Source organism: Dysidea avara, chromosome 5 (genome assembly GCF_963678975.1).
Source record: "Dysidea avara chromosome 5, odDysAvar1.4, whole genome shotgun sequence".
Classification (NCBI taxonomy): Eukaryota; Metazoa; Porifera; class Demospongiae; order Dictyoceratida; family Dysideidae; genus Dysidea; species Dysidea avara.
This window is the reverse complement of record NC_089276.1, coordinates 29,891,117-29,908,660: the sequence shown is the minus strand read 5'-3', so window position 1 is coordinate 29,908,660 and position 17,544 is coordinate 29,891,117. Positions and strand designations below refer to the sequence as shown.

The 17,544-nt window shown below is 38.4% G+C and overlaps 1 protein-coding gene and 1 long non-coding RNA gene across 14 annotated transcripts; one reads left to right on the top strand and one right to left on the bottom strand.

Annotated features, from left to right (window-relative positions):
- The first annotated feature begins 8,291 nt into the window (after positions 1-8,291).
- On the top strand, positions 8,292-15,037 carry LOC136255575 (uncharacterized). 9 transcript variants are annotated; one of them, XR_010700966.1, is made up of 8 exons: positions 8,292-8,377; positions 9,068-10,094; positions 10,155-12,045; positions 12,367-12,506; positions 12,565-12,665; positions 13,060-13,250; positions 13,308-13,395; positions 14,605-15,037. XR_010700966.1 is itself a non-coding variant. In XM_066048374.1 (8 exons), exons 5-8 carry the CDS (start codon positions 12,619-12,621, stop codon positions 14,930-14,932), a joined length of 621 nt encoding a protein of 206 aa, XP_065904446.1. In that variant the 5' UTR covers positions 9,958-10,094; positions 10,155-10,283; positions 11,780-11,896; positions 11,963-12,045; positions 12,367-12,618; the 3' UTR covers positions 14,933-15,037. The 9 variants fall into 9 exon arrangements, 7 of the variants coding, with proteins under 7 accessions (XP_065904446.1, XP_065904443.1, XP_065904442.1 ...); XM_066048374.1 differs by lacking the exon at positions 8,292-8,377 and having other exon boundaries at positions 9,958-10,094; positions 10,155-10,283; positions 11,780-11,896; positions 11,963-12,045; positions 12,367-12,632; XR_010700965.1 differs by having other exon boundaries at positions 12,367-12,665.
- Positions 8,970-16,736, bottom strand: LOC136255576 (uncharacterized). Of its 5 annotated transcripts, none has more exons than XR_010700971.1 (12): positions 16,482-16,736; positions 16,159-16,214; positions 16,001-16,069; positions 12,342-12,616; positions 12,195-12,286; positions 12,073-12,146; positions 9,650-12,011; positions 9,550-9,605; positions 9,426-9,499; positions 9,313-9,380; positions 9,215-9,258; positions 8,970-9,158 (listed from the first exon to the last, which is right to left on the bottom strand). It is a non-coding gene; the product is annotated as an uncharacterized lncRNA (long non-coding RNA). The 5 variants fall into 5 exon arrangements; XR_010700970.1 differs by having other exon boundaries at positions 16,001-16,098; positions 16,482-16,735; XR_010700968.1 differs by lacking the exon at positions 16,001-16,069 and having other exon boundaries at positions 9,650-9,793; positions 9,844-12,011; positions 16,482-16,731.
- Positions 16,737-17,544: the final 808 nt, after the last annotated feature.

Below are 17,544 nucleotides of genomic sequence, written 5' to 3'. Positions count from 1 at the left end.
ATCAAACTTACGATTTTACCAGAAATGGATTGCTGGTCTAATACACTATCATATTTCACACTGTACTTCCTTCAGCACTGACAAGTCTGGTTTCTGTAGCAGCTTTCTTCCGACCCTGTCAAAGCCACGAGTGTGAGATTGGCACCATTAAATGGCCATGGCTTTGTGATAATGGTGTGTAGTGAGCTGGGACTTCACAGAGAGCTCGCCAATAGTGTTCTCAGTCAATTTGGAGTAATTTGAGGGCCATGGAGAGCCCAAACTTGGCCTCTGGATTCCAATCGTCTTCTTACTTCATTTTATACCCGTATATTAAGACCATCATCCACCCCCACCCTCCCACCCTATTACTACCCCCACCCTCCCACCCTATTACTACCACCTGTGATATTATTACCCGCTCGAAAAAAGCTGCTCAAAACAGGGCAAATTTTGGGTATCAGAAATGTATACACCCACTCAGTGATAGCTAGTGAACAGATGAACAATTGGTGCAAATTTTGTTTGCACAGCTGTAGGCACTGGGAAGTTATTACACAATGATTCCTTAAAATCGCCATATCTCCTAACAAAGCTTTGTGCGTCGAAGCCTTGTTTTGTCAAATTCAGTCACAAATTATGATATGATTAAGTACGACACATTGATAGCAACAGTATGACACAGCACATTGTCACATTCATACCATTACTCTATTAAAATCATCGATTTGTCGAGACTTGCAGATATGATTTGAATGATAGGGTACTTTTCAGAAAAAAGTTACACTCTTGTAGAGATGTAGAAAGTCCTTCCAGTATCTATTTTTAATTATTTATTTATTTATTAATGCTTTACAGCACAAGTGCTGTAGGACACCTGGTATCACATTTGCTTACCTGATATATCCCAACTATAGTGGTCATGGCATGGGATCTAGTTAGTATACAAGACGCTAAATCATAAAGTTGTTAACACATGTATTTGGTAGTGTACATGTGTAACTACGGTACCACGTGCACCCATGAGCAACATCACACATGGTTATATGTGGCCTGCTAGACTTGCACATGTGGCATTGTGATTCTAATCTGGAAAAAAACCTAAAGTATACTAGGTATTACTAAAATTAATTTGTAGCTAAATAGGTTTTTATTTTGCATTAAGCATATTGCACGTATAATAATAACTCATTATTAGGCATTCCATTATCTAAGATTTTTAAATAAAAAATTCTCCATAATTCATTCCCTAACATAATCCTGGCACAAAATAACAATGCATGTTTACCTTGGATTGCTCCATCATCCAAGCTCCAATGAGGATGAAAATTGCTATGCAGTTTGTCCATATGCTGATTATCATGGAAATATAGTTTTATCACACACCGGCATTACATGTAAGTAATTTTGTGTTATTTTGTAATCTTTTAAAGTCTGGTAATATATGCAGAGTACTTTGAAAGTTGAAAAAATGTACTGTCAGATGGAAGGTATTGACTGGTGCTTACTTTAAAGTACTGCATGTAGTTACTTTGCTCAGGTTAGCAATTTTCAGCTACACACAATTTTCTGATGGTTGCATGTGTCACAAACTCAGAGCCACATATAGACCATAGAGCATAGACCTTTACATAACATAACAATGCATTAAGTGAAACCACAACTCTACCTTATTTTCGAAGTTGTTGACTTAATCTTCTTACTTACTTAAGATGGCAACTTGCTGATGGGTATACACCATTGCATTGAGAGGTGAAATATATTTGCTCGCCACAAAGCATACAAAGATCCAATAATACCTGAAGTTACTCTCATTGCATGTACAAACTTGCAGCTAGAAGCAACTGCAGTTTCAAGACAGTCCAGCCCTGAGGGTGCAATTTCTTCCTATGTATTGAGAGATATTCTTGCCAGTGTGACACTTAACACAATACATAGCTGGCAAGGGGTACATACGTGTTATTGGAGTTGCCATCCCACTGTAGGAACCTACAAAAGATGAAGCCTGGTAAATGCAATAAAAATCCCAGACCCAGTGGTAACTTGATCCTTCAACAACATGAAGTGCAGGCTCAAGAAAGCTGCAACATTTAGCTAGGATCTATACAGTTTAGTAATTCCTCCTAAACATCAAATTGACTATTCTCACCAGTTCAGTAGAGATTTTTTATTGTAATTGCATGGTAGCTATCGCATGAGGGCAATTGGAAACAGTGGAAACGGGAACCAGAAACGGAAAGTGGAAATGGAAAACGAAAATGGTCAAATCGTCATATAAATGTAAAACCCTTGTTAGTGGCCACCTCTTAAAGACCACCTTCTTATAAAGATCACCTCTGTACAGAGACCATGTTATAATTAGATCTCAAAGATGGCCAAGGCACCTTTTATAAAGATCAACTGTTTACAAAGACCACCTCTAAACATTCCAGTAATAGCTAGGTTCCAAGCATTTTATGTCAGACCACTTTATCAATACTGACAAGGCTCTTTGTTGATATAGTAGGTTGTAGTGTACTCATTTTAGTTGCATGGAATATTTTTGTATGACGCATTCTGGTATACCATAGTATGTAGTATATACTACTATAACATTGACACTTGCACATGCACGCACCTTGTGTCACTATTGAATTTTATACTAGCACTAGGATTTTAAACAATACACGTGGTAGTATTATCGTGATTGTATTATTGCACATGATTGTGCAATTGACGCTTTCTAATAATAGTACAGTATTATCTATGTTGGTACAAACTAAGTGATGATGGTATATGACTTCAGCGAATTCAGTGTGGACAAAGAGATGACGTTGATATGAGTCATGAAAATACATGTTTGAAGCTTACCAAATTTTACCATGTAAAGAGGTGGTCTTTATCAGAGGTGACCACAAAGTGGTCCTTAGCCATCTTCAAGATTTCGAGATCTAATTAAAATGTGGTCTTTGTACAGAGATGGTCTTTATAAGAAGGTGGTCTTTAAGAGGTGGCCACTAAACAAAGATTTTACTCTAGTGTACATTTATATGACGATTTGACCATTTCCGTTTTCCATTTCCACTTTCCGTTTCTGGTTTCCATTTCCACTGTTTCCAATTGCCCATCTTATGAGGGACCCAGTGAAGAATACCAAATGTCAATGCATCATCTCTTGACACTGAAACCATGACTCATTGATCAGCTAGGAACATGCACATGCTGTAACAAAATGTGACCGGATCTTGGAAAACCTACCTTTTGGGCACAAGCAAACTTTTTGGGAAAACTCAAATGAAAATTTCAACACTTTTTAAAAAAATTCATTTTTTTGCACATTTGGATAAAGCAACTATTAAAGCTTCTTGCTGTGAAGTTTCACACCCATAGCTTCTTTTTTTTCTAGGAGATATGGATGATTATATCAGACCATGTAGTAATTTCACATGCGTGGGATAACAATTAATTTACAAATTGGGTGATTTGTTCAGCTGCTGGAAAGGCTAAAACTTAGTCTTAGACAATGATACATGGCATTTAATTACAGAAAAGTACCAAGAATACTTCATTAATCTATCAGAAATATCTTTTAAAGTATTTGAGATGGTAAGAATGGAATTGCTGGTAAACAAAGTGAGATGTCACCATTTGTCACCCTTAATCACTCACAGAACTCAATACATTACCATAAAAGTTAGTTTGTAATGTACAGGACAGAAAATTGGCCATATCTCAGGAATGCTTGAAGAAATTGAGCTGGAATTTTAACACAAGGTAGATGAGCACCCAGTACCTCATTTAAGCTATAAAACAGAAAATTGACCAATGTGCCAAAAAGGTAGGTTTTCCAAGATCAGATTATCAGCACATCTACAACACTTCCGTGGTGGTATACTACACTCATATATAGAGGGGAATATACATTGAGCTCATCATACGTACGCGAGTACGTACGTGTAGGAGGTGATCTAGTACGTACGTGTAGGAGGTGATCTAGCTATTGGTTGTCATATTCGCTCACTCGGCAGCTGTTCAATGATCATTACAAATCAATACCGCCTACACATCATCCACTCTATGGGACACCACATTTAATAGGGATTTTTATCCCTGGGGGCACGACAGACAGTCCGTCAAAGATTACCGCAGCTATTTTGCGATTAAGTACTAATTTCCTGTCCGTAATTATAAGGTGGGGTCTATTATTATTATTATTATTATAATTGCAAGACCTCGCACAGCGCCGAGTATAAATGCAATATACAAATCAAAATATATAGCTACAGCTAACTAATTACAATTTTGCAGTTCATTTATAAGAAGGTTGTTAAACACGGTGATAGATGAAGCTTCAACAGTCTCTGGTTGCAAGTTGTTCCATAGTATAGCAGTGGAAGGAAAGAAGCTGAATTTATATGTGTCAATTCTAGTGAATGGCAGGGTAAGTTTGTACTCATGACCCCGGGTAATTCCTCTATTAAAAGTGATACATTCTGGTAGAGTAAGGTCCACAATAATGATGAATAATTTTGTACATCATTTGGAGTCTTAACATATTTCGACGATAATTTAAACTGTTCCATTTCAAGGTAGTTAGCATTTGTGTTACACTGCTGGTGGAGCGAAAATCTCCAATAACAAATCTGGCTGCACGCCTTTGAACAGCTTCTAGCTTGTCAATATTACATTGGGTGTGAGGGGCCCAGACACAAGTAGCATACTCCAGTATGGGACGCACATACATCAGGTAAGCTTCAGCTTTCACTTCACGCTGGCATGAAGACAAATTTCTTCTCAGGAAAGACAAGGTATTGTTTGCTTTCTTACATACTAAATTTACATGTGTGTTGAAAGTAAGCTTGGAGTCAATCATTACTCCCAAATATCTAGCTTCATTTACACACTTTAGTGGTTCATCATATAATAAGTACAACTTCTTGATGATCTGTTTCAGTGAAATGTGTAGAACTTCACATTTATTCACTATTCTACGGAACGGAATGATGGACTAAACTGCGGAACGGAATGCTTTCTCAGATTGAAGCTTGCAGCTTACCATTGCTGTACAAGTTATCAGTGGCACCTCCAGCAGGTAATCAAACGTACCCCAAGAAAGATAAAACGAATATAAGGATCGATTGTGGGTTCTTGTTGGTTGTCATTAGTAACGAAGTACTAATTGTGGGAATAGCTGACTCAGTGTGTTCATCTTCGAGTAGGGAACTTAATGCATGACTTGTTTTTACTAGTATGTGAGTTATTTTTACTTACTTTGACTTTAGAATGTACAGTCTGAGGCCCAGCCTTTCTAATCGGCATACATCAGTATGTGTATAGCTACACTACAAAGGAAACAAGTATGGTGACAAGCTGAATCAACTCAGTCTAAGCAGAATCTAAAGGAATTTTGTGCAGTGTGTGAGGAGCAAACAATCGGATACCTCAAGGAGGCTATATTGTGTGAACATCAATGATTCATTGACAGAGTAGTGGACTATTGCCAGATATCTCAGCCTGAGTACTGAGTTGAATTCTGGATGGGGTCTATTTTACAGAATGGAATGCTTTCTGAATCAACTTGCAACTTGGCTAGATGCTATCATTGCTGAAATTGCATTTTATCAGTGGAACCTCCAGGAAAACAGGGGCGGATCCAGGGGGGGGGGGGGGGGGAGGGGGCTCCCCTTCACTTTTAGGCTTTACTTGATCAATATACTGAGTATTATAATAAAATTTTGTCTTAGCATAATTATATGATCACTAATAATACAAATACTCATAAAACTACCTTATAAACATCCTTCCAAGGTATTATCAGTGGATTTATGCTAAAGTTTATGCAACAAGGACCTGGATCAGCATTGGAGGTGTACAAGATCAAGATACTCTAATAGAGCAGTCAGCTAACTAATCTAATAGAACATTCACTGGAAGCATATAGTTAGTTCTGTTATGGAATTTTTCCAAATCTGCCTGCACCTATACATACACTGAGGTATACATTGGTCTATTTAAAGGGCTTCATTCATCTACTTGTGTAGTTAATATGTATGTCAATACTTAATTCAGGTACACAATTTCCATTGAAAAGGCCTTTAGAGTAGGCCTTTTGAACAATACAAGATTCAATCTTGTATTGTTCAAATTTCAAAATTTTTCACTTTCAGCATTATAATTCTAACATGCACATGTATATTCAGTGTTGTGCAATTGTGAGAGGGGTGCATCATGTACTTGGTTGTCTGTACCTACCCAAACTTTTCCATCAACAAAATGCTTCAGAGAGCCATACCTATAATCTAAAGGCAGTATATACAATATCTACAGGCAGAAAATATTATGAATTTTATGTGGAAATGTCTCCAAATTGCAGTATTTTAGCATCTATTTTTCAAAAATTTCCTGGGGGACATGCCCCTAGACCCCCCTAGTTCCAGCATGCTTCGCATGTTGGGAAGTGTGCTTTGCACACCTCTACCCAAGAGATTAGTACCTTGAGTTAGCCCCCCCCTTTTATAAATCCTAGATCCGCCCCTGGAAAATGGAATAGGATAATTATAAAACATTAAGTGATTGTTTTACTACCTGATAAATTAAGCAGGTCTCTTCAATTCATTTATTGCATGACCAAGGCAAGTTTTGTTACTACAATACAGTAGCCGATTGGATGTCAGTTGTTTCTGCTTATCTTGATAAGATAAATAGTTTAGAAGACCACTCAATTTCTTCAGTTTCGGAGGATTATATCCACTGAGAAATTAACTAGAAAGTTACTGGTGACATGAAAAGGCTAGGTGATCATGACTTTATTCAGTCTAATAAACAGAATATATGGTTGATTGAGTGAGGTATCACTTTCAGAATGTTCAGACGACCAGTGATGAGATGCATGGATTCATCGAATTTTTGTTGCGGTTGGAGACATTAAATATCCAAAAGCAAACGGACTGTATAATATTAATTTATTTTCTCAATTTTGAGCCTGTATACAAATAATTGAATTTTCCTAGTCAATAGAAATCCTAGAATAAGATGGGAGAGAAACTTATCTTTGTTTACCTATACTGTACAACCAAGAGTTCATAATATTTGTATGGGGGAGAGTGTCTAACTCTCAGTATGGCCTGTACAAACACCCTGTATAAAGTTCACCTTTCATCAAATCAATACCTTTACTGGGGATAGAAAACTGTTGATTAGTGTTGCTGAAGGTAAAGCCTTTGTTCTGAAATAAGGCGGAGGTGTTACTTTAAGCAGGGTGTTTGGTGAATGCATTCAAGTTAGATACTCTCCACCTTATTATGAACTCTTGGTACAACTTCAAAGGAAAATGAAGAAAACATACAGATGAATCAATAAAATCACTACAATAAGGTGAATTACAGACTAGTGAGATCTTGGTTAATTAACGACAGTGGTTGGAGATTAAAAGTGTGGTAACTTCTTGTTCTTAAAGTGGAAGTACAAATCAAAATGGGATACCAATTTCATTATGAAAAGTTTGTATACATAAATAATCTAACATTACTGTATTCATTTGTCCTCCACTTAAATATGCTACAACAGTACTATATAGTGTCAGTATATTGGCAATGAGTCTACCTTGAAATCTCAACTCTAGAGTAGATCCAATACAGGACAGCCCACACTGTAACAAATACATATGATCTCACTGAAATTTCATGGACCAGCTGGACTGGGAATCACTTGAAAATAGATGAAAAAATTTAACTTGTTTTGTTTGAAGTGAAGCATGTGAAATGTTACACTTAAGAAATCCCAGCTAGGGTTCCTAGGTGGTATGTAATTAATGTGAGTGTTCCATTTCAGGTCTGACTAGATACATTACACATGCATCCTGGTCCAAATCTCGTTTGCCTGGTGGCTACGGGCATGGTTTCACATATGGCTTATAACTGAGATTTGGCTGATCTTGGAGTTTTGGCATTTACCCTGATTCAAGGCTGGCAGTCAGACACATCCTTGAATTGTGCAACAGATAAAATCAGCTCACTATTGAATACGGCATTAGTCCACTGCACCAGCTGTTAATATATAAATAACTCCATGCATACACTTCAGTGATGTTTGCAGAATATACCCTCCTTGCGATCTGACAAAATATTTGCTCCTCACACACTGCACAGAATTCTTCAAGTTTTAATTCCTGACTTATGACTTGAAAGGCCGGCCCAGACTGTTTTCTAAAGTCTAAATAAGAAAAACAGCTCACATAAAGTTCCCTTCCGTAGATGAACCATGGATGAACATCACTGATACAGCTCATCCCACAATAATACTTCGTTACTAATGACAACCAACAAAAACCCACAATCGATCCGTTAATTCTTTTTATCTTGTGTTTAATCACCCACTGGAGGTGCCACTGCTAACTTTAAAAAGGGCAATTTCAGCAATGGTAAGTTACAAGCTTCAATTTGAGAAAGCGTTCCGTTCCGTGGTTTAGTCCATCGTTCCGTTCCGTTCCGTTGAGGCGTTCCGTTCCGTAGAATTTTTATTTTTTTATTTTTTTTTTTTACCCGGGCTTGATGGACTGCCCTTGCCTACCACCCCCAGCACATAAATGGCCTGTGCTGGACAAACCGGGACTTTCTTAGTCCACGGCAAACTGAGACTCTGCCCGAATCAGCTCCACAATTGGGGGAGTCTTAACATAGTGACCGATGGATGAGCGGACTCCGCGGATGCATTGTATGGAGGACCGCAAGAGAGAAAAAGATAGACAGCACCTTAACCACCCCATGACAACAGAGTAATCATCGCCCCACTTGTTTGAAAGTTGATGAGCCAAGCGTTGATAAAAAACAGAAGCCTCACACTGTTAAAACAGTTGGTTGCATATCACACCAAACTGCAGATGATATGCTTCCTCACACCGAGCATTCCATTTGTTGTGTGCATTACTGACCATTCTACCCATAGTACGTAATGCACACTGTATTCCCGGTATGATCTACATCCATAATGCATTATTATAACCATTCTAGCCATTGTATGTAATGCAGACTGTTTTTTTGGTATGATTAACATCCATTTACAATTACAAATACATATTTCAAAATATTGCTAATTATATTTATTGTTCTAGGTTTCGACACTGCATATCTGAACATCTAAGATGAATGACATCCATGGGAACTGCATACGGCTATCACTATCTTCTATTTCTGCAGTTGTTTCTATGGCATTATGGTATGCATTGTGAACAGATGAAGCCAAGAAACAATGTACTTACCATGCATGGTTGAAATCTCTTTCAGAAGCAATGTATAGTTAATTCTGTCAATTATTATAGATTATGAATTTTAATGTAAGAATTGTACGGTATAATACCTGTTGTTATTGAATCAGTTGTGTCTTAATAGCATAAGACTGGTCTTATAAATTTACAAATCGGTGTTCTGGGAAGAAAAAATGATTGATAAATCAGCATTCCATAATCTTACCATGTTTGGTGGTCTGGCCATCCTGACTATATAGCAGTATTTCAATCCATGTCACTAGAACTAATTGCTGTTTGCTAGAAAGGATATGATATGTGACATGATAACACCTTTGTATTGTCCGTACCTGGTGTCACTTCATCCTGACCTGTCACTTCTGTCAACACTTTTCTGTCAGCATACCTATATAAAAACTAAAAGCCACTGCAAGTAACATAGTTACCAACCTGTTATCAGTGCTAGTATGTAAACCCCGGCCGCCGGAACTGAGAGAATGGCAGTTAATTGAACCGGCCCCCTGAGCCGCCGGCACAGGAGCCTGCGGAACGCCTTCGTACAGTTCATGGTCGACTGCAGTATGTAGCCGCCTGCTAAAAAGTTTAGTCAAGCAAGAAATTATTATCAGTATAATGAAACAAACCGAATAGTCTGGTATGGTTCAACCCAGTTGCGGCAGCTCAGTCCAACACCGGCCTACACCATGCACCACCAGCTCCGACAACTTTTAAGTACAGCCTTACTCAACAACCTCCGTTTGTGAATATTCGACTCAACGTCGTATGTCCAAACGGTTGCTAACAAATTGCAGCTGTCGATAGCATCCTCACGTGAGTGTTATAGGGATGGTGACAATTAAATGGAACACGGGATGGAACATCGAATCATGTGAAGGTTAGTTGTGATTCCAAGTATGTGAAATCTTATCTACTGTACGATTCCTTGTCAATGTAGAGTCACTTCACCATCACTTGAGGCGCCTACGCAAAAATAAACTGAGTCGGCTAGCTACCTGAGCTACCAGGCAATCACTCGCTGCCAAGTTTGAGGCGGACTACCGCTACTATGCTGCTTTTATTCCAGGTAGATATACAGTACTCATGTTGAAAGTTTGCATCATCAGATTGAGGTCACTATGCAATTGGTAGTCACTTCCACACTGCCAGTTGATGATGGGTGATGCACTTTCAACTGGAGTAATGAACTGTGATCATCAATATTTTTCCTTCTTGATCACCATTTTATATAGAGGTTTCAGAAGAATCTGGAAACACATATTTACAGAAAACCATTACATTTAAACTCACGTCCGTCAATAGCCCATGATGTTTTACAGAACTTAGGTCACTATGGATGTATAAAACATGGGGTGCTCTATTAGCATCTCGAAAACCACCACTGCAAATTGGCCACTGAACAAGTATGTCTTTAAACACTATAACATATCCATAATATTATTGTCTGAGGAGTATTGTAGCTTAATTCGGGCTGGTGGGATGAAATTCACATTTGACCGAAATCTTTTTGGCGACTAAAGCATACTTAGTCACTGACTTTTCTAAAAATATAGTGCTGGATAATCTTTGTTTATATGTTTATATATAATACTGACAAGCATCTATCAAGAGTTCATATTATTATGAACTCTTGCTTCCATCCTTCACTGTTTCTTTACACAGTCTCCGAAGTCAAGTTACAAAAATTCATACGTCCGGAAGTCTGAATCACATCTATTATTTTCACATGACTTCCAATGTTTCTTATAGATTGTCAGGGCTATTACATATGACATAAGGTTAGACATAATGGTGTCCTGTGATAATACATGTTTATGGATTCTTCTGAAACCTTTATGGATTAAAGTGAAAAACTAGTGAATTATCCTAATTGTAAGGTCCAAGGTTGTGTGTTTCTGCAACACCAAGCCAGCAACAAAACAGTTTCATATACAGCCAAGCCAAGCCAACCCCCGTTTTGTAGTGACAGTACAGGGTCAGGGCCCAGAGATTTTGAGTGGTCAGGGGGTCATAAACACTTTTATTGATCTGATGTGATATTTCATGTGTGAAGCATGTATATGTGTGATTGAATTCATCGCTTTTACATTACATTTTGTCACTTTTGCACAAGAATTCATCATAATTGCATCGTCTGCAGTAAACTAGCCGCTTATCACAAGGTGGATCATTTTACCATAGAGAATACCACTTGAGACACTAGATACGCAAAGGCCTTCAAGTTAATTAGTTTGTTGTCGAGTGACCACACCCATCACCAATGGTTAAGCAAAAATTGCAAAGCTGTTTTTGACGTGACGCGTGATTCACCAGTCACGTGAATATACACAGTATCTTTCCCTCAAGCCACTGACTACAATTTTTTAAAATCCACAAACTCTCATTGGCCACCCTAGCACATTTGCATAGTTACGCTTTGAACAACCGTTTAAGCTGCTTTATTGTGAACTAAGACTCTTACAAGACAAGCACCTTTATATCAAACTACCAAGCTTCGTATCCTCCTGAAGAGGTATAGTGAATAAAAGTTTTATCTTATCGTAAACTTCCTTCCCCTGTTAGCATTCTACAAAGACCACTCGCTTTGTCGAAATAAATTATTTATCGTGTCGCCGCTGGAAACCCCTTGGATAACTCCTTCCTAACCACAAATATACACATGCCGCCGCTTAATTCAAGGTATTCTACAAACATAATTTTTATTTCAACACTTTTCAACATACTTTATTTATTTTTTATCACCAGTTCTCCAACTTAAAGTCATCGTAGAGACTAGCTACTTTCCCCAAGCCCACTAAAATAAAAACAAATTTCGGTAACATGACAAGGTAAGCAATAAATTTATTTCCACTAACCTTAACATTATACATACAGCTCCATACATTCTATTCTTCATTCTTGTGACCTAAGAACATGTCACCTGAGGAAGCTGTCAAAAGCAGAAATGCATTGTGACTAGTATTAAGTTCTTAGTTACCTGACTATTGACAATAATATTGTCAGAGTCTCCTGGAATTCTGAACAACGTCACAGAGTTCCGTCTACCATCTTCTCTCTCACCAATCACCTCTTAACACATATCTTAACTTACTACAGCATTAAAATTAAACATTTTATTATTTACATTTTTTTTCTCTCCACCACATAAGTAGCACTATTGAAGACGTGGACAGCAGTCTCCTGGATGTGTCAGCAGATATCATCGGTGAGACCGCCAAGAAGAAGCCTATGTCCCCGAAGTCATTTGTCAAGGACGTTGTTGAACGCCTGGCAATAGTAACACCATCAGGTAGAGTCGATGCCGCCAAATTCTTAAGTTCCAATACTAAGGATTGCTTTACTTCAAGTGTCATACTGATACCCCTGATTTAAGAAGTAGTAGCACCAAAGTAGCAATCCCTATGCATGGGGGAAGGTGAGATGAGTAATTGATGTGACATCCTTGTAGGTGTGATATCCAAGTATAGCACACAGTTAGTTTTTCCATATGTATGTGGGCATGGAAAAACATCTGGTAACATTCTGTTGACACTGCCAAAATTTGAATCAAAATGATGCAATACTACTTGGCAATACCACTTGGAACTGTTGCTAAGGATGTTTGACAAATATGCTGGGGGAAAACATTAAGCACCTTGCCAACAAAATACTGATGAATGTTACCAGACGTTTTTATGTACACACATGACAAGGTTACATAAGGTTACTTTCAGTGTTGTTTGCTATAATAGTATTTAGATGTATTATGACAATGCTAATGTAAGCACATATCTGAACCATCCTCTTTATTATGGCACTTTACATATATACAATGCTGTACTTGCTACACATGACTTTTGTAGATGCGGTCCACTTGTTAGAAACTGGTGCATGAGATACGAAGCTAAGCACAAGTACTTCAAGAAAACTGCCCAGAATCTTGGTAACTTTACAAATATTGGGAAGACTGTTGCCACTAGGCACCAGCGTTACATGTGTTATAAGATGACATGCAGCACAAACTTTCTAGGAGCAGACATTGCATACGGAACAGGTATACAACTACATAATTATGTAATTTACTTTTAATATATCACTTTATTAATTCTAGCAACAAGCACAACAGTGAATGATGTTGAATACCGGTCTGATCTTTTACAATACTCAGCAGAGTTGCATCTCACTTCCTTATTGCAAAGGTACTACTTGTACATAATTCATTAGATTTTTAGGGCTGAAGGAATCGTAGAGTTTTAGTTTTTGAATACTATCTCACGACCCAAGTTCAATGTCAGAGGAGGTTTGCCTTGAACCAAATGTTACAACACACTAAAGTGTAACAGCATATTGCATGCCATGACAATTGTTACTTCCTAGTTATAATACAGTACAACAATACCAAGAGTTAATAATAGTAGGGAGGGAAAGTATCTAATGCCCAATAGGCCTATATAAAATGAACGCATACACCACCAGGAGTATTTCCATATTCCTTTGTAGTTTTGAATGGTGTTAATGACTGCATTACACACGTTTTGTGTGGCCTCGTAAAATCAAGTCAGCAGTTGGGGTGGTTAGCAGTAGCCAAGGCAGTAACAGCAACACTATGTGAGATGTTATGATGGCAACTCCAGTGCGAGATTTAAGCTACGGAAGTGTCAGGGAAGTATCGTCTGCAATATAGCTCCTTCGAGAATCAACCCACCCCTTCATCTGTTGTGATTTTTTTATCCCTTATGTTCACATTGAGCTGAATCCTGAAAAACAGCTAAAAATTAAAAGTGGATTTTTTCTCAACAGAGTTAACATTTCAGCCAACCAGATGATTATTGGTAACAGCAATGGTGTCAACAACAGACATGTACAGTTTGGCTCCATTACAAGTTTAGGAAAGGGCTGTATTGGACATTGTACTTATATGGCTTCCACATAGGAAATGTATTGTAAAAATTTTGATTGGCAGTAAATATTATGTCAAACATTTGAACAAAAAGATTTTGAAATATTTTTAGCGGGTCAAGCAGTACTACAAATGAGCTAAATTTCAAGATCATGTGTAATTACATCCATGAGTTATGAAATGTTTTTGAGGATTCAACTCAACGTGAACATACTATCAGTCAAGGCTATAGGGATTAAACATCCACTGAGGTGTATAGGCAACCTCCCTCATTTTACTACTTTTTGTGATTCCTTATGAAGCTACTTTTCCCTGTACTTCTAAGTTGATATGCTTCATGCTAGCTGTGTACACAAACAAACAAACAAACAGTAAAACCATTGATTTCTCTGCAAACAAAATGTAATTAAATGCAGGTCATTTTTAAATACCAAGAGATAACTCTTGATACTACTATGAAAGTAATTTGTACATTGCTCAGCTGTTAATTTGTGATGTAAATTCATAGGGTTTCATATGCAGAATACAACGGCACCAGTTATTCTAAGGGAACTGTTGTAATATGCACTCTATGTGAAGATGAGCCTATCTTTGGAAAGATACTTGACATCATCATAACTGAATCAAATACATGCTTGTTCATCATTGAACCACTCATCACAAACTGTTTTAACAAGCACTACAACTCCTATGAAGTCAACGCACTGAAGCATACACACATAATTTGTAAGCATCAGGATTTGGCTGATTACCACCCACTTACTATGAGTAAGTCATTTAATCAACATCTGGTTGACAAAAGCTTTATAACAGTTAAATATGATGTTATTGAGTAAATTAAGTCCATGCAAAATCCAAATATGTATGTGTGTCAACATATGAACTGTTTGCTGAAACAATTGATATATGCTATAATTGTATCACCAATTAATCATACAATACGATAGCAAGAGTTAATAATATAGAGAGGAGAGTGTCTAACGCTGTATAGGCCTGTAATAGATGATTGCGCAGAAGTTAAACGGCTTCCTTTCCGTGTAATGTACAGGCTTCTAGTATTTGTTCGTTTCCTTACCGCAATTAGTTTTGCCGCACCGTGATGAATCCTCGAGAATATTCGAAGACTGAACTAAAGACTGAGCTGTATGTACAGGGAACAGTGCTCCTTCAATTGAAGAATGCTCAAAGGTAGGGTAACATGGCGACGCAGTGAAAATTCGAAGCAATACTCCGCCTTTGGTTCAGTGTTTATTGGTTTCTCAGACGCTCTCCCCCAGAGTTATCTTCGAGGTTAACAGCCACACTTCTTTACGCAACAGAGCGATGCTCTTTGTGGTGAACTTGAACATCGAGTTGAACGCACGCCCTTGTGTCTGGGATAGCCTTTGTGGTTAAATGCGAAAATATACTAGCCAGTCTGTCGTTACGCGGAAAAGAAGCCGTTTAACTTCTGTGCAATCATCTGTTACAGGACTATACGGCGTTAGACACTCTCCTCTCTATATTATTAACTCTTGACGATAGTAACTGTATAGTAGGGACCACAAAAGCAGTAGGTGTGGCCCACAAAATAATATCACCCAAAAACCAGCCTTAATTTTCCCTGACAACAATGAGGCAGTATTGGTGAGGTAAAACTAAGTCCAAACAAGCTTTCAGATTGCCCCGAAACGCTTTAAACAAGTTGGTATAGCCTCCCTCCCTTTAGAATCAGCTAAAATAACCCATACAATCTTATGGCTATTACTTTTAAGCTAGCTACTTTCATCAGAAATACAAATTCATTGCCAGAGCATATCTGTCACAAAGTCTACTGGAAGAACAAGAAAATCTTAGTGACATTGTAAAATGCTTTTAGCATGTAGAAAATGTTATGTATCTATCAATGTTATGTCCCAACTAACCAAATTGGGCAGAGGCAGTGATTAGCAAAAGTAATATCTTGCCGCATCAAAATAAAATCTGAACTTATACTGTAAAGACAGCAAATATGATCCCGCCCCTGTGGGACCACAGGTGCATTTAATAAAAGCTGATTCAGGTATATTAAATTAGTGCTTACCAGTCTTATATTTGTACTTGTAGTAGAAATCCGTCTTTTCTTCCTTCACTAAGCACCTGAAAACGAAACAATTAGAATACAAACTGGATAAGATTCAAAAACTTTACTGTTAACGTTGACTGTTCAAGCATAGATAGCATAAGATAAAACAGTACATAATAAACAAATACAAGTGATCTTAAATAGATAGCATAGATTCGCGCCCTATACAATTTGTTTCGAGTCTGCAGATGAACGCGGATGAACAGTAGTAGCTAGATACAAACTCGAGCCAGTACGAACGAGGTTAGCTACAAAGTAAACGAAGTGGAGTTAGAACTCACCTTGGAGATCGTCCTCCCGTTCATGGAGTTTGCTTGAGGCGTCTACATAATGGCTTATTAAGCGCACCCAAATAACTAGTAAGAGGCGCTTATCACTGATGGGTAGTGGTATGCATAACATTCTAGCGGTTCATACCTTGACAGTATCGCATATTCGTATGATATACTTACTCTTTTAGCGTGTAATGCATACTATTTAAGTTCGCACCTTTTACTAAAACAACTCCGTATGAAATGCATACGTTTTGGGTGTGAAATGCGCACAGGCTTTTTAACAGTGCATGAGCCAGACCACCAGAGGCAGACATTACCAGGGGGGTAAAAGAGGCATGCTCCTCCTCACGAATTCTCTGAGCATACGCACGTTTCTTAATGTTCTCGTGCCTCCGATAACAGGAGGCCAGTGATGAGGACGCATTAGAAGCAGCCAGAGGGTTGAATACCCGCACATCCACAAAACATCTTTCACTTCTTCCACCCCAAAAACCATTCATGGCGATGTCAAGACGGGCACCATCTTGGATATTGGCAGAAGCAGGGTAGTCCTGCTGTGAAACCGGCTGGAGCTCTGGTTCAACAGCTACCTGAGAGCATACTTCAGTCAACAGGGTAGCAGTTAGATCTCTGATCTCATTGTGTCGGATAGAAGGTAAGCCACCCTTGGGACAGGATAAAGCATGCTCCACTGAAAAGGAAGTCCCACATGCACAGTGAGCAGGAGTCCGCTGAGGAGACCACCCATAACGTAGTGCCACGGCATCGTGAAACGCGGACTTATGCAGTGCAAAGCCATGTTCCTGTAGGGGCCGGGTGGTAAGCCAGTTGGAGGCCCCTTTGGCTGAGGCTAGATCTAAAGCGCGTTGAGAGGAGGGATCTAAGTGGGTACGCAAACTGGAAGATCTATCCGAATAGTTGGAAGATTTGGAATTGCGGATTGCGGACTTGCGAGATAGCTGTTCTGTTTTAACAATAGCCGAATTGATACCCCGGTCCAGAATGAATTGTGAAATTCATTCTGGACCGGGGTATCAATTCGGCTATTGTTACCGAATTCGGCTATTGT

Excerpts from the sequence above, each read along its gene's own strand:
- LOC136255575 (XM_066048376.1), top strand. Across the intron at positions 13,251-13,307 it reads AGACATTGCATACGGAACAG|CAACAAGCACAACAGTGAAT; the intron begins GTATACAACTAC and ends TATTAATTCTAG. Across the intron at positions 13,396-14,604 it reads CTCACTTCCTTATTGCAAAG|GGTTTCATATGCAGAATACA; the intron begins GTACTACTTGTA and ends GTAAATTCATAG.